Source organism: Ascidiella aspersa, chromosome 7 (genome assembly GCF_963924565.1).
Source record: "Ascidiella aspersa chromosome 7, kaAscAspe10.2, whole genome shotgun sequence".
NCBI lineage: Eukaryota > Metazoa > Chordata > Ascidiacea > Phlebobranchia > Ascidiidae > Ascidiella > Ascidiella aspersa.
The window spans coordinates 29,481,278-29,496,170 of NC_139453.1; the positions used below are offsets into that span (position 1 = coordinate 29,481,278).

At 38.5% G+C, this 14,893-nt stretch overlaps 1 protein-coding gene across 1 annotated transcript in view; it reads right to left on the minus strand.

The window, feature by feature from the left end:
* Positions 1-14,893, minus strand: part of LOC146138857 (uncharacterized) — a 45,088-nt gene that overhangs the window by 10,344 nt on the left and 19,851 nt on the right. The window contains 3 exon segments of the mRNA XM_083394710.1: positions 3,260-3,501; positions 9,331-9,571; positions 10,031-10,136. Coding sequence (XP_083250836.1) covers positions 3,260-3,501; positions 9,331-9,571; positions 10,031-10,136 — 589 coding nt within the window.

The window sequence follows — 14,893 nt, forward strand, 5'->3', positions numbered from 1 at the left end:
CATTAAGTGCGGCCCGTTTTCGGGAGGGTTGGGGGTGCCGTTGGCGGCCGTAGGGGGGTGTATTGTTTGGTGACAATCGCGTGAAATCCGGTGATGCGTTAATGGCAGGGTTTGGCCAATTGGACGCGAAAGGGCGATTGGGGCTTTCGGACAATTTGTGTTTTGCTGGGCCAGCGCTTTGCCCAACCGGCGTGGTTGTCAACCAATGATTTTGCAATGACGGAAGTCCAAGTCACTTGTAAAATAACCTCATTCAAAGATGAATCTTTCCAAAAAAATCGCACGTCAAGTCTCTGTTCAAGTCATCGGTTACCCAGGTCAATTCCTAGTCAGGTCATTATTAAACAAGTCATTATTAGAGCAAGTCGAGTTCTTGTTATAAAAACTAAAGGCTATACTATTAAAATTAGTAAACTCGCCCGATTATAAGCAATAACTCGACTAAAAAAGAACAAAATCCAACATGTTGCTTTGCTACAAAATAAAAAAAAACAGACTAATTTAAAATTTTATTCAATTACTTCCCCTGGATTTAACTTATTTTAAATCAAGTCCCAAAAGGAGCCAACAATTAGAAATTGCCATATTTATTTAAAATTGATGTAAAATTAATTATTTTGTCAAAATTAAACAACCTTTATATACTTTGAATATTTTACACCTCGTTTTTGCTCTAATGACTTAAGTTGGTATTTGAATGGCTTAAACTGTTTGACACAAACTTCGTAAATTTTGCAATTGAAAAACATAAATTGATGTTAATTAGGTTTGATTTATTAGTTTGTTATCAGCAGCTCAGCGCCTCTCTTTATGAACAATGGTTTTGTTGACGTACATATGAGAAATATTTATTGGGCGAGCGGTTTGTAGATAATACACACAAGACTTAAATTTACTGAATTAGAATTGAACTTTTTGACTTGGACAACTCACATGCCACGCGTAATATCACCACAAGCAAATTGTCAATAAAACTACTCTTTAGTTAGGTACACTATGCACGGATCTGTAATGTAGCTTGATAATAAAGTGCAAAGCCAAAAAGGTCGAGTAGATCGACATCATCTTGATTTAGACGTTTCGATACGAGCTTGTATTATCTTCAGTTAATGTGACCGAGAAGCACATTAAGCATCACTTATACATTAAGCGACTATTGCGTCCCATCTCTTGTAAGTGATGCTTTGAATTGCTTCTCAGTCACGTTAACTGAAGATAATACAAGCTCATATCGAAACGTCTCAATCAAGATGATGTCGATCTACTCGACCTTTTTGGCTTTGCAATTTGTTATCAAACTACTCTTTAGTTTTTCAGTCTGGATTTGGCCGATGTGCAGCGGAGCGTAACAAATCCCCCCGTACCTTACGCTCGCGCGGGCCGCCTTGGCATCCGTACGTTCTACACCAAGCCGCAGAATCAGGGTAAATTAAAACTTCTGTAGGGTTGGATTAAACAGGCTCAGGCCTGGGGCTATTGATCTCACAATTGGGGTAAGCTTTGGGGGCTGAAAAGCTTTTGGGGGTAGTGGGTGGGGGCTAGGTAAACAGTCCTGGGCAAAGGGGGTAATTGAGTTATTGCCGTCGGCGCTTTTGAAGTTTTTTGGTTGCAGAGGAGTTAAGATAAACATCGACGCTTTTTGAGATTTTTGCTTCTTAAAGCAATTAAAAAATTCCTAAAAAGCGTTAAACGTTTTTAGGTTTGGTTCCAAAACCGCTCATCCTTTTCAATCTTTTAAAGCGAAAAATGATTTTTTATTTGTTTAGGCTTGCGTATTTGCAAAAATAAAAGCAATACTACACTGTCAGCAATCTACACAAACATGGTTCCTAACAGTTTGTTATTACCCTGGTAATTTAAGTGGAAATGAAACACAATATCAAAAAGACATTTCGCTTAAAATGTTAACCAAGTAACAAGTCAACTTCCAGTGATATCATCGTCTAAAAACGTGCCCCTATTTATGGGCGCCTTGCCCAAGATGGCGGTCAATAAAACTAGACGTCGGGCGGCTGGTTAAATAGACATTAGCAATCAGCGCCCGCGGTCGCTATCTACACTCAAAACACCGTCAAATGCTCTCACAACAAGGTTTCAAGTCTTTAGGACAGCAGTAGCCGTCTAATTACACGCGCAGGTCCGGCACGCTGACAAAAAATGGCGATCGAAATCAAGTCGTGATCGAAATGCGGCCAAAAATTGCTGCGCAAACACCTGGCGCTGTTGGATCCCGTTTTGGGGGTGAAACCTGACCCCAGGGGTCCCCGATGGCGTACCCGGGTCCCGGGGTACTGTACAAACAACGGAGGGACTGGGGTGAAAAAGGGTGACGTTTTGAAGTCTTTTTTCGATAAATCACAAACGTGTTTTTTTCGGGGGCTGCTTCGATTGTTGCTGGGTAAAACACGAGATGCTGTTGGGGTTCGTTAAGGCCTTTGTTTAAAGATGGGGCTTGATTGGGGCCTAGGGGGTTAAGTGATTTGCCCCCTTTACGAGGTGATAGGTTAGTGGCTTACAAAATGAGTACGTCTTTTCAAGGGGTCCGTGATATTATTTAAAGTTGTTGAAACCAACTTAGAATTTTTTTGGTGAGTTATTTTATTAAAAATTATTGGTCTTCAATAAGCAGAGTGTTCAAAGGGGTATAGTATGCAAAAAGACTCAAGTTATGATGTCTTGTAATTGAATACTATATCATTTGATTTTAATTAGGGTTGGTTTATTAGTTTATTTTTTATTTTTTTGTCATCTTGGCAGCTCAGTGCCCCACTATATTGAAAGATTCAGTTGCTGTACATATGAGACATATTTATAAGAAAGCGGTTTGTGGAAAGTACACGCAAGACTTATATTCATTGAATTTGAATAAGACAATCATCTCGGCAAAATGGACCTTAAATTTGTACAAGAAAAATCTAAGCAGCGACCGCTACCCTGGTGCTCATACAAAAAAAAATTGTGTTTTTTTTTGTGGTTTGCAAGAAAACAAACGTTAACCAATGTTGAAAATGAAAAAAAAAATATTCAAATGGCTTAAAATGCTACCTTGGTCTTTGATATTTAATAAAAGATGCACACACATGTGTGTGCTACCAACTGAGAACTAGCCCTTCTGAAGCTGCTTTTTGACCAACCATTACGGCTTACATATCAATAGTATACCGAAAGCCATCGCAGACTCACACCCAATCTGTCGATCAATGGTGCAAGCAAGGCAGACAACAACTATAGCCTCTTTGATATTCTGATTAAACCTTACCTTGTTGTTTGACGTCGCCTCTTTATTTTCAAGTTCCACAAACGGCCTGAAGGTCTGCTGATGTTGATGTGGGTTGGGGTTAGGGTGAAGGTGCTGGGGCTGCTGGAGGGGCACTAGCTGCTGCTGGGGCAGGGGTAAAAGCCCGGGTGAGGATGTGGGGGCAAAGCGATCCTGGTAGGGGGCGTTAGGGACTCCCCCGCGGGCCCCAAGGTCACCGGATAGGTTGACTGGGTAGCCGTTTTCTGCGGAAAGAGAATGCATTTTAGATGATTGTTTTGTCTTTTGTAGGTGTGTTCGTGTTTGTGTTTTCTAGTGTGTTTTAAGTTGTGCGTTTGTTTGTATGTGTTTTTTTGTTTTCTTGTTTATGTGTGCGTCTGCACGTTTGTTCGCTTGTATGTCTTTATGTTTTTTTGTAAATATGTGTGTTTGTGTGTTTTAGAGCGTTTTTGTGCGTTTGTGTTTGTTGTTGTATTTGTACGTGTTAAGGTATGATTGTGTTTGTTTTGTGCGGCATGGCTAAAATTAAGGCAAAACTCATGATCCGTTTGAATGTTTGTAAAAAAAGGTGGGTCTTTTTCTAACAACATGTTCAAAATCAATTGCCTTTTGTACTTCTAAAATATTTTTTTTATTTGTCTATAAAAATCCTTGTGCATTTGTTACAAGTTATTATACAAAATCTCTTTTTAGATAAAGATTTTCCATCGAGGTTAGGTCATGTCTTTCCCAGGTTATGTGTTTGCTACACTAACATGGCCTCTTTCGCCCCTGTCTGGGGTGTTTTCTTTCATGTGCTGCCCGCCATTTCCTGGCAACCAGGTGTTCTTACATCCCACCAAAAAAGCCAAACAAGTAAGCATGCCTGAACCACCAAGACACGCGAGGTTTATTAACATGCGAGGTTTAAAGGAAAAGCCTGAACTCAAACAGGGGCACCAACTGTGATCTGAAGCTGACAGAGCCCCGGAGGCTTTTGTGTGTTGAATGGGTGAAAGGTGCTGCCGTGTTTAATGTACTTTGTTGGTGGAAACATAGGGTTGGAACGACCTTGTACTGCGACCTTGGTGTGAGTTGAAACATTGAGGTTTCCGCTATTAGATATGCCAACCAATAAATGCCACCCGCGATGGTGAACAACATCACAACAGCCGAAAAGAAAAAGCGACTGTACCAGTGTTCTAAACAAGTCATTAGTGAAATAACTTAAGTCTAAGTCTTTTCAAAAAATAACAAGTCCTAGTCCAAATCATCAGTTGCCCAGTCAAGTTTTTTTGAGCAATAAGTCAATCAAAAAATAAGAAAAAACAACATGTATAGCAATCTTGTCATTTACGTGCAACAATTGACATAAATAAACTAGTTTTATAACAAAATGTAAAATAAAAAACACTTAATTACTATCCAAGTCATTTGACTCGGCCCAAGAATATATTTTATTAGCATCTATGCAATGCCAAGGGACAAATATATAAATGTCACGCCAACATTATCCTATCTCTTTTTTTCTAAAACGGGTACCGACATTGCGCCCTGTTCTCACTAGCGCTGTACTTACCTATATTTACTAAAAAAATCACCACTTGAAACAAGCTAAAGTTGTTTTCTGGCAATTCTGCAACTATTTACGTTTAAATCGAGGAGAAACGCGCCTTTATCGACGTCACAATAGCTCGTGACTCGGACGAACGTAAATAGGCCACGAATGCTGGTGACTGGTTCGCTGGGCGATTAATGGGGTAGACTTCAATGGACGTTGTGTGTAATATAAACAGTTTAAACATATTTACCACAAACTCGGGCGACTTAAATGGAATTCCGAACGATTACCGCCAGGAATAAAGGGATTACTTTCCGCTAAGATGGTTGTGTATAGAGACAACTCTGATTTACGCTCCCAACTTAAAGCTTCCGTTATACAAGGGGATTGGCAAGAAAAACACAAAACACTCCACCATAAACTAGTTTCAATACTTTTTTGTTATTAGGTTGGCAATTTTTTGCTTCTGGCTTTTTTATTTTGTATGACTTCGATAGATATCATTACAAATAAAGGAAAAAAAGCGTAATAAAGTGTAACTTTGGTTTTTACAATTGTGACATATTCGTCGCTGTAAAATTAACATTTATTTGGCCTGAATGGAACACAAATTTGATTTTGTTTTTTTCAGCAGGCTTGCGATAAAATTAATTTGATCATAAGATGTACAACTCGTAACATTTTTAGCTTTTTATTAGCCCTTTAGTGGCAATTAAAACGCTCAAATACAGGTGCTAGTAATTTGCTGGCAATATTGTTTAGAGGTGTGGTGAAAACATCACAACAGTTGTAGAGAAAGAAAATTGAGTTGATTATAAAAAAAACGACAGTCTGTACCCAAAACTTAGCCACGACTGTTCAGCAGGCATACGTTAAAAATCAATTTGATCATAAAATGTATATTTTTCAGCTTAGGTTTGTGGCATTTCAAACGCTTGGTAAATTCGCTTGCAATAGAGTTAAGAGATGTTGTGATAAAAATCGCCAAATACTGTTCAGGAAAGGAAATTGAATTTAAATTTAAAAAAACGACAGTCTGTACCCTAAACTTAACTGAAACCTCCGCGCGACATGAAAGGGATTACGTCGGCAAATCTCGGTGATTCGGCTCCAAATCTCACAGTGACAAGTCACACAGGGTATTTTTTCTCCTAGTTACAAGTCACACAGGATTTGCAGCCCACTCACAACATGCAACAAAAACGGGGGGTGTTAGATTAGCGACGGGGCGGACGCGGGGTGTAAACACGGGAATAAAGGGCTCACGGGGGTCAGGATAGGCGACCCGATGGAGCAATAGGCAAAGCCCCCTGTTCCCAAGTACCCTGGTGTGTAGGCAAAACATGGGGAACGCCCGGGATCGAGTGAGTCAGACTTCTGGACTTTGATGTAAAATGTGTCTATGTATTTGGTTGTGAGAAAGTAGCGGATTAAGGTTGGCAACGAATTAGCTAAATTCCGGGCATAACTAACTGTGGACGTTTAAAATGTTGCGATTGTTTAGTGTGCGCAAAAATCTTTCACGAAGAACGTAAAAAAAAGTTGATCGTCAATTTTTTCATTTTTAGCTTAATATCTCCTCGATTTTAAAACTATATCTAGTTGGTATTATATTAAACCTTAAGTAATTTTTTTGGTATTTTTTGTAAAAAGCCTCAATTGGCAAAAGCGTTTGTCGGAAATGTTGAGATATTAAAAGTGTTTGACTGAATTATACATATTGGTTTACGTTTTGCATAACCTACATGGTTCCATTGTCTTTACTTAACAAAATTCATTAATTTTCCAAAAATATTCGTGAGGGTAAATTTAGGTGTTTTAAGTAAAATATTAAATTCCCAATTTTTTGTTGCGCATAAACGAAATAAATTTTATTGCTAATTGCCAGGCGACATAAACGTTTGTTCGGGAAGTCCGCTTGGCCTTTGAATTACAAAACAACTATACCATTCTATAGGTAAAAAAGATCAAAGATATAAAAAAAGGTAACTTAAACTGACGAAATTGCCAAAGGCTCCGAACGGGGTAAATGGTCGTCATAAAAAACAGGAAAAAAAACAAGTCCCCCCCCCTGCAGCAGTTTAACAGCCCTCGGTCGTAAAGTTAAACGTCTTTTTTCGACGCCTTCGGAAAGGAGAGAGCCGAACCCGATCCGATAACGACGCCGGGAATTAGGGCGCCTCGGGCACTTTCGGGTTCCGCGGGGCCTTTTATCCCCCGGCGCCGGCGCGTAATTGGCGGCAATTTCGGGCGCCGGGAAAGCGCGGAAACGCGGATTTTTTTTATATTACTTTTTTCCTCTTTTAAGCGACTGAAAAATCGCCGATCGAATTCGGGTAAAGGTCGCGTTTTTTTTCTTTTTTTTGGCGAACTTTTTGCGACGGGATTTATTTAAATCGCGCCTTTGCGCGACGGTAACCGGCTGTTAAGGTATTTTTCTTTTTTTGATGAATACCTTGATTTCCTTGTCTCATTATAGAAGTGGCAAAAACTTTCAACCATTTTAACATATAGTTGTCAGTTAGGGATAAGTTTTTCTTTAGTAAACGGCCTAAGGTGAGGTCATTGGTCCGACGATCACTGTTATGTAACTCTGGACAGCTTGAGATTTAATCCCTAAATTGCCCGCCCCACAATCCTTTGAGTATAAGTTCTTGAACCGCCGAAAATTGCAAGGTTCAAACGCAACAATTTTGAACTTTACCCCAGATAAAAACGCTGTTGTTCAAAGGTCGAAAAAATATTATTTTTCGACAACATAATTTGGACGAAATTATAAACTTTTTTTGGCCGCGTACCATCGGGTGCTGTTTATTTTTTCTAGTTAAAGCACTGGTTTTAATTAGCGTAAGAATTAAACGCAACTAGCACTTGCGTTTGCTGCCAGTAGCGCATATTTACGCCCTGTTGGGTTGTAATTACGGGCCCTAGAGGGGTATAATACCTTTCAAGGTGCCCCTGGGGTACATTAGTGGGTCTTGGGGTTGCCATGACAGACCTTAAACCGATCCCACATCAACGCTAGCCGTATTAAGGCAACAAAGTTTTACTGCCGAAGAAATGCCCCAAAATGATGGCTGTTGTTTTTACAGTCGAATGAAATGTGTAAAAAACGGGATTTCAGTTAAAGATCAGTTAAAAAATACTCATTCATTCGTAGTTTGCTTCAATTTAGCTTTTCTCTTGCTTATACTCGAAAAACCGAAAAAAAAACATACACTTTTGAGCGTTGTTTTAAAAAAAAGTTATTTGTACCTTAAATCAAAAAGTAGGTAAAAAGATACAAGTCAAACCGCATATTTCCTGCTCTTCAAATCAGCTGTCGTTTTCAAAAAACACCATTTTACCTACACGTGCTTTCAAACCAAACAAACACCATAAATTTCGCGTTTTTTGCAAGAAAAACAAGTTGTAGCCAACTTGCACTTGAAAGCTTGATGTTGAAGGATGAAAAATGCCGAAAACGCAAGAATACTGCGTCCGTATTAGTCGAAAATCGCTTCAAACGAGCAACCGCAAGGTTATAGCAGCTGCAGGGCCCCAGCTAATTGCAGTTTGCGGTCAACAACAGAAAATAGTCTGGCTGCCGATTGCATCTCCTGTAGGTTTTTCAGACGTTCCGTTTCTTTGTGTTTGCCATGCTTATAAATCACGTTTTTTGTGAAAGTCGAATTTGGTAATTTGCGCTGTGGGAACTTATACAAGGAACCTTTTAAAATAGTTTTAATATTTATTTTTTTTGCCCGATACCAAGTGGTAGTACCTGTACTCGTCAGATTAAATTCAATATTTTTTGTTTTTTTGAGCATGGTAATGACGTCATTGGCATCGGATCGGATCGACACATTTTGCCTAAAATATCGGGTATCGGATTAAAAAGTATCGGACAACTTACTTGCGAGTTTCAATATGAAGAATCGGCCTTGAAAGCTTTAAAAACCGCCGACTTAAATGTGTTTTTTGAGCCAGCTAACCACTACGTTTTAACCGATATAACATCAGTCACAATTATGGTGGACAAGTAGTTTTCGGGGCGCAACGTTCATCCTCTGTGCGGTTTACGGGAGTAACATTCTAATATGGGGGATTGTGGTTTGAAAAATTAAAGTTTAAAGGAAAAATATACATCTAACGACGTACAGGGAGGGGCACTTTATAACGGAACGATTTTCCTTGGCTTCCCTTTAAAGTAGTTTTTGGCCTTCAGAAATATCTTTTGCAGACCGAAAGTGTTTGCTCTGGTTTGGAAAAACTTTTAGGAGTAATATATCTTATTTTAGTTTTCTATCACACCTTATTCCTGTGCCAGTAAAAACAGCCAAAAAAACAACCAGAAGAAAAAACAATATATGAAACAAATAAAATAACAATAGCACATAAAACAACAAAACAATAAGGAGAAAAACAAAAAAACAAATAAAATAACAAAAAAAAAAACTAAAAAGAGCAATAAAACAACAACAAGAAAAAAGATAAAACAAACACAAATAATAAAAAAAAAAATTAAATTAACAAAAATGAAACATCAACTTACCGTGGTGCTGGTGATGCGAGTACATCTGCATAGGGGCGTTGCTTACAGGACTCAGGTGCGGGTTCCTGTAGTAGACAGAAGAAGTGGACTGAGCCACCACAACATCCGACTGGACTCCGCTAGATGCAGGGATCTCGTTGGGAGCGGAGGGGGCTGGAGGGGGAGGGGGAGGGGGAAGTCCCAGGATCCCGTTGATGGTGTAGGAGTTGCGGGGATCGTGATCCAGCATCATGGACGAGTGGTTCATTCCAGGGTGCGAAGAGTAGACTGTGAGGAATTGGTTGAGTTTAAAGGGTTGCGGGTTCGAGTTCCACCCCGGGGACAGGTTTTATAAAGTATTGTTTCTACGGTAATGCGAGTCCGACATAGGGACAATTTTTAATGTTTTTTTTATATTTACACTACAGTTTTGTTTCTCCGGTAATGCGAGTGGACAAGGATCAAATTTTGTTAAGTTTGGAAGGTCAAAGATTTAAATCGTGCTCCGAAATAGAAATTTATTTTTTTAAACAAATTTTTTAACCCCTTTGTCCTTTAAATATGGAGTCTAAATCTCATAGTGTAAATTACAATTCAACAATGAAAAAATCTGTGAAACTTTCAAGAAACCCTTACAACGAGTAATCCAGATTTAAATGGAATCATGCATTTCAAACAAACGTTATTTAATAAAACAGACGTAATTCACACTGCATGGAATGTTATATCAAGAGCTCGTACCCAGTCCAGGCTGACTAATCCCAGCCGCAACTTGCGCCAAGTGATGGTGGCTCTTCGCGTTCTCAGCAGCCTTGTTTCGAACGATTCTGCATAAAAATATGCGGCGGTTTAGTTTTTGCACAGCAACTTCAATGAGCTAATGCCGTAAATCGTTTTTCTAAATTGTTTTTAGTTTGTGGCGAGCTAGGAAAATAAAACAAATTCGGAGCACACTTTATACAAAATAAAGTTAAATTTGGGTACACTATGCACGGATCTGCAATGCAGCTTTATAATAAATTGAAAACCCCAGAAGGTCGAGTAAATCGACATCATCTTTTTAGGACGTTTCGTTACAAACTTGTATCATCTTCAGTTAATGTGACCTGAAGTGATAGCCTACATTAACTGAAGATGATACAAGTTTGTAACGAAACGTCTTTATCAAGATGATGTCGATCTACTGACTTTTTTGGCTTTGTAATTCATTATTCAAGTCATTATTGGACAAAGTCAATTTAAGTTTTGGATATAAAAATAAAACGTTAAGCTATAAAAATCGGTAAACTAGCCCGCGTATAAGCAATATTTTAATGAAGTAAAAAAATACAACAAAAACGAAGCAAAATGTTTCACGTGCATGAATGGAAAGAACTGACCCAATTTTATTAACAAATTTAATGAAACACTTCATTACAATCCACGTAATTTGTTACGAAGACTTGAGTCTAAATCAAGTCATATATCCCAAAGACTTAAGTCAAGTCAGGCCATTTAAAACAGTGACTTTAATGCACTCAAGGTTTGTCATCGACTTAGGTAATTAGGCCTACAACACTGTAGTTTAACAACATGCTTTGCTGGAATGTTTGAACATTACTATACACAAAGTTATCATGGATCCGACATTAAAGAGTCCTAAAACGGTTCAAAGTGGGGCTAAAGCGATTTAAACAAAATCTACGACCTCGCAATTTGATGGCCGCATTGTTGAAAAGATTGCCGTATACTGAGTGACATTACGAAGCACAAAGACCCATTTCCTCTTAAAATGGGGAACAATGTGCGCCTTCAGGACAGCTATAAGCGCCTGGGAAAAGGCCATCGCAAGAACTTAGAGTTTCCCACAAATAAAAGACTTAAGTTTCCCACAAGCAAAAGACAAAATTGCCCTTTTCCGAGAACCGAATGGAATTCCACTGTTGGCGAGCATTCACATTTAAAATCTGTTTTTTGCTTCGGAAATTATTTCCAAAATAAATAAACTCGAATCATTCAGCAAAAGGCGGCGAATTTTTGACCTTTTGATAGACATTTATTCTATTTTAGTTGATCTTTTAAATCTGTAATAGATAGGCCGAACGGGTAGGCCTGGTTACAAAGTAGCCTATAAGGTCCATTATTAGAAATGGAACAAATTCATTTGGAAAAAACTGAAATTAGTTGACCTTTGAAATCAGTGAAACTCGAGTATTCCAAATGCAATGATTGATAAGTTATATTACTGTTTTTTAATAGTAAAATATCATTTGATAGTTTGCATTTCGATAGTTTGCATAAGTGCTGTTTTTCAGGTTAGAGTAATGATCTTATAGTGATTCAATTCGCGTTGTTGTATAAAAACCAAAAGGTTCAACAAGTTAAAAAAATTTGACAAATGGGGCAGTGGCACTATTTTTTTAACTGCTTAAAGCTTTATAAGATTAAAATAAAAATGATTTATACATTCGTTAATATTGAGAGTGCTCCTACATCCTGCATATTACGATTGTTTTTGTGTATAGTTTGCGCAATCCGCCTACGCACATTACACAAGCATAACGTAACTGTATTGGGCTCATTCCCCCGGGCTAAATCACAAGCAATTGCCAGCGTGGCAACATAGAGTAGATCGAAGCTAATGGTTGCTGGTTCTGCGGCTCTGAACACCTGGAATGCAGCGGGTTGGGAGAGTTCTTGAAGTGTTTGTGGGGCTAAACGTGTCCTTCGGGATGATGTTTCGACTCGATACGACCCACAACAGCTCAATGTGTCGACCCAAAATCGCGCGACGGACGAAACCGTCTTCGTTTTTTTTTAGTTTCTCTCACGTTTTTTTGTTTCAAGTCTCGTCTAATTAGCCTGTATACTTTGCAACGTTGTGGGTGAATCATCGGGTTTGTGACTGTTTCGCCCAAATTCGTGGCTGAACGCGCCAACTGTTGCCACAAGATATCGGGGTCGGGGCCATTAGACAGGCCAACCATTGGCTGATATTTGTTTTTTTTCGTTGGGAGATGGGGGATCAAATTTGTTTGAACAATCAACAGAATTAAATGACGTCACAAGATGACGTCATGCAAAGTTGTTACATTACGTGACGCTCTACAAATTCTTTGAGGCAATAAGAATTGAATGATTAAAGTGCGCAAACGGGTTAAACCTTACTGCATTTTAAATCTGTATTTCCCAATCGGGGCGCCAATTTTAGGAGATATTTTACGCGGTTTCTAATTCTATTTTAAACCATTGGTAAACTTCTTGCGCAAAATGCATTTATTCAGGAAATATTTTCCCAATGTTGTACACAGTTTTGTTCGTTTTTTAGTAAACTAATGGGAGAAAAAATCCTTGTTAGGTTGCCGCAATCCATTAATCTTTTCTATAAGCGTAAAAGGCTCAGCGGTCGTAGTTTATCAAGTCTTTTAAAAAAAGAAAAACTTAAAGCGAAAACCGAGGCCAAACGCCCTTTGAATAAACCTGTTTAAGACATAAACTAGCAGAACTAGTCTTTTGATGTAATAAACCAACTAGACCATCGATTTTATTTAGATAAACTAGCAAATCTAACCCATTTCTAAAAAAAAATAGCAAAAGCAATCCATTGATAAAAAATCGGTAGAACATGAAAAAATTCTGTATAACTCCAAATGATAGAAATCAGCCAACATACTTTAATTAAAACATATAAGCAAACCCACTTTTTGAAAGAAGCTAGATTACCAGGAAAACCACTCTTCTGATAAAAATAAACTGGCAAAATCACCCTGTTACTAAATTAACTGACATAATATTTGTTTGGTGACACAATCCCAAAAATTGGGAACCACTGCGGTCTTAACATTAATATTTTTTCTAATTTGTAAGTCATTTTATAACAGTTATTATTTAACCTTTGGTGAAATAAAGGTCACGACCCTACGTTTATTGTCCACTTGGTGGAAAAAAACGACTCTTCATCTAATCCGGGTTCCCACAATTTCTCGGGAGTTATTGGGGGTATTTCGCCCCAAATCCCGGTAGATTTGAGCGAGATGGGTTGTCATTGGGGCTCGGGGGCCAATACTTAGTATTACAAGCCCCATGGGTGGTCTCCTAGTTATCCATAGTGGGGCTACTGTAACTGTAGTTTGTACTTTAAACAGTGTTGTCATGTTGCTATGTTTCCTACAATTTCTTTCTATATGTTGCGTTTAGGATATTTTTAAGTTGAGTTGGTTCATGTAAACTAACTTGTTATTTTCTGCAAAAAAATTGATTTTGAATTACGTAACTTTTAATGACTTGACTGCCACTTAAGTAATTTCAAATCGACTTATTTACAAAACTATAGTAAGATAATACATCTCAAGGTGATGTGCATGTTTAACAAAATCCAACACGCTTAGTGAGGTTGGGAGTCGCAGTTTATGTGCTTAAGAACTATATTGGCTGGCGACATCTGTGTGTTTTTTTTACTTGTTTAATACACATTGGGAAGCGCAATATACTTGAACTTGTCTTGGAAAACCCTGTTGCAAAACACAACAAAGGATTACTCCAGGTTATTAGGGCGAGAAATTCGCCGAATTTGACGCTGGCTGTGTTTGTACGAAACATTAAAGTTCATTCAGAGTCAGATTACGTTTTGTCTCGACTGTCTAAAACTTTATTTTAAACAAGAGCAAGTGTACAGAGCCCAGTGGTCGTAGATCAGGGGTTGACAACCCCTGGCACGCGTGCCAAAAGTGGCACGCGAGATTATTTTCAGGGCACGCCAAATGATTTGGCAGTGTTCTTGTCACAAATAAGTGTCTTAACTGTTGTATTTAACATTATTTTTTGTGGGTGTTAAACTTGTTGTTTACGACTAACCGTTCGTATTACGTCACAATGCCCTGTATTTGGCTTGATGTTTACTGCCGTTAAAGCAGAGTAAGCACGTGTGCTTTTGTGCTACTGAAAAACCGAGCTAAAAGCGAAATTGATAGCTAACACTTCTAGGTATCGAAAGAAAAGCGTCGAAGTATATTTCAAAATAGCGGGCACAGTATTGTGTTCGTGACAGTTTGTTTTTTTCACCAGGGTTAGGGTATCTTTACAGAATTTAACTTATAAAATTAGGTTTAATGGCGTCTCCCAAGATACGTAAATTAGATGTGAAATCATTCGTAAAATAGACGTGAGATGACAGCAGGGCTGCGGAGTCGGATTCAGGACTCAAATAAGACAACCCGAGCCCGACGTGCGCATGTACAGTACCAAAACTGATAAGGCAGCAAACTGTAAATTTTTAAAGTTGAATATAAGAATATGGTGGCATATTTTCCATGACCCTTATAAGTGGATGGCTGAATATTCACCTTAATTTAGTTACGTAAATGGCTTAAATACAGACTGTAGAGTCGGAGTCAGACTTGGGTTGTTTTTAACCGACTCCGCGGCCCTGGTGGCCAAAACCAAATATAGAAAAATGTTTGGCACGCGAGTTGTTGATATTTTGACATTATTCATAAACTGGCACACTGTATACGAAAGGTTGCCGAGCCCTGGCGTGGATTATAATCTAGTCTGTTGAAAATCAAAGTTGGAACCGAAGCCAATAACCATCAGAAAAAAAATGTTA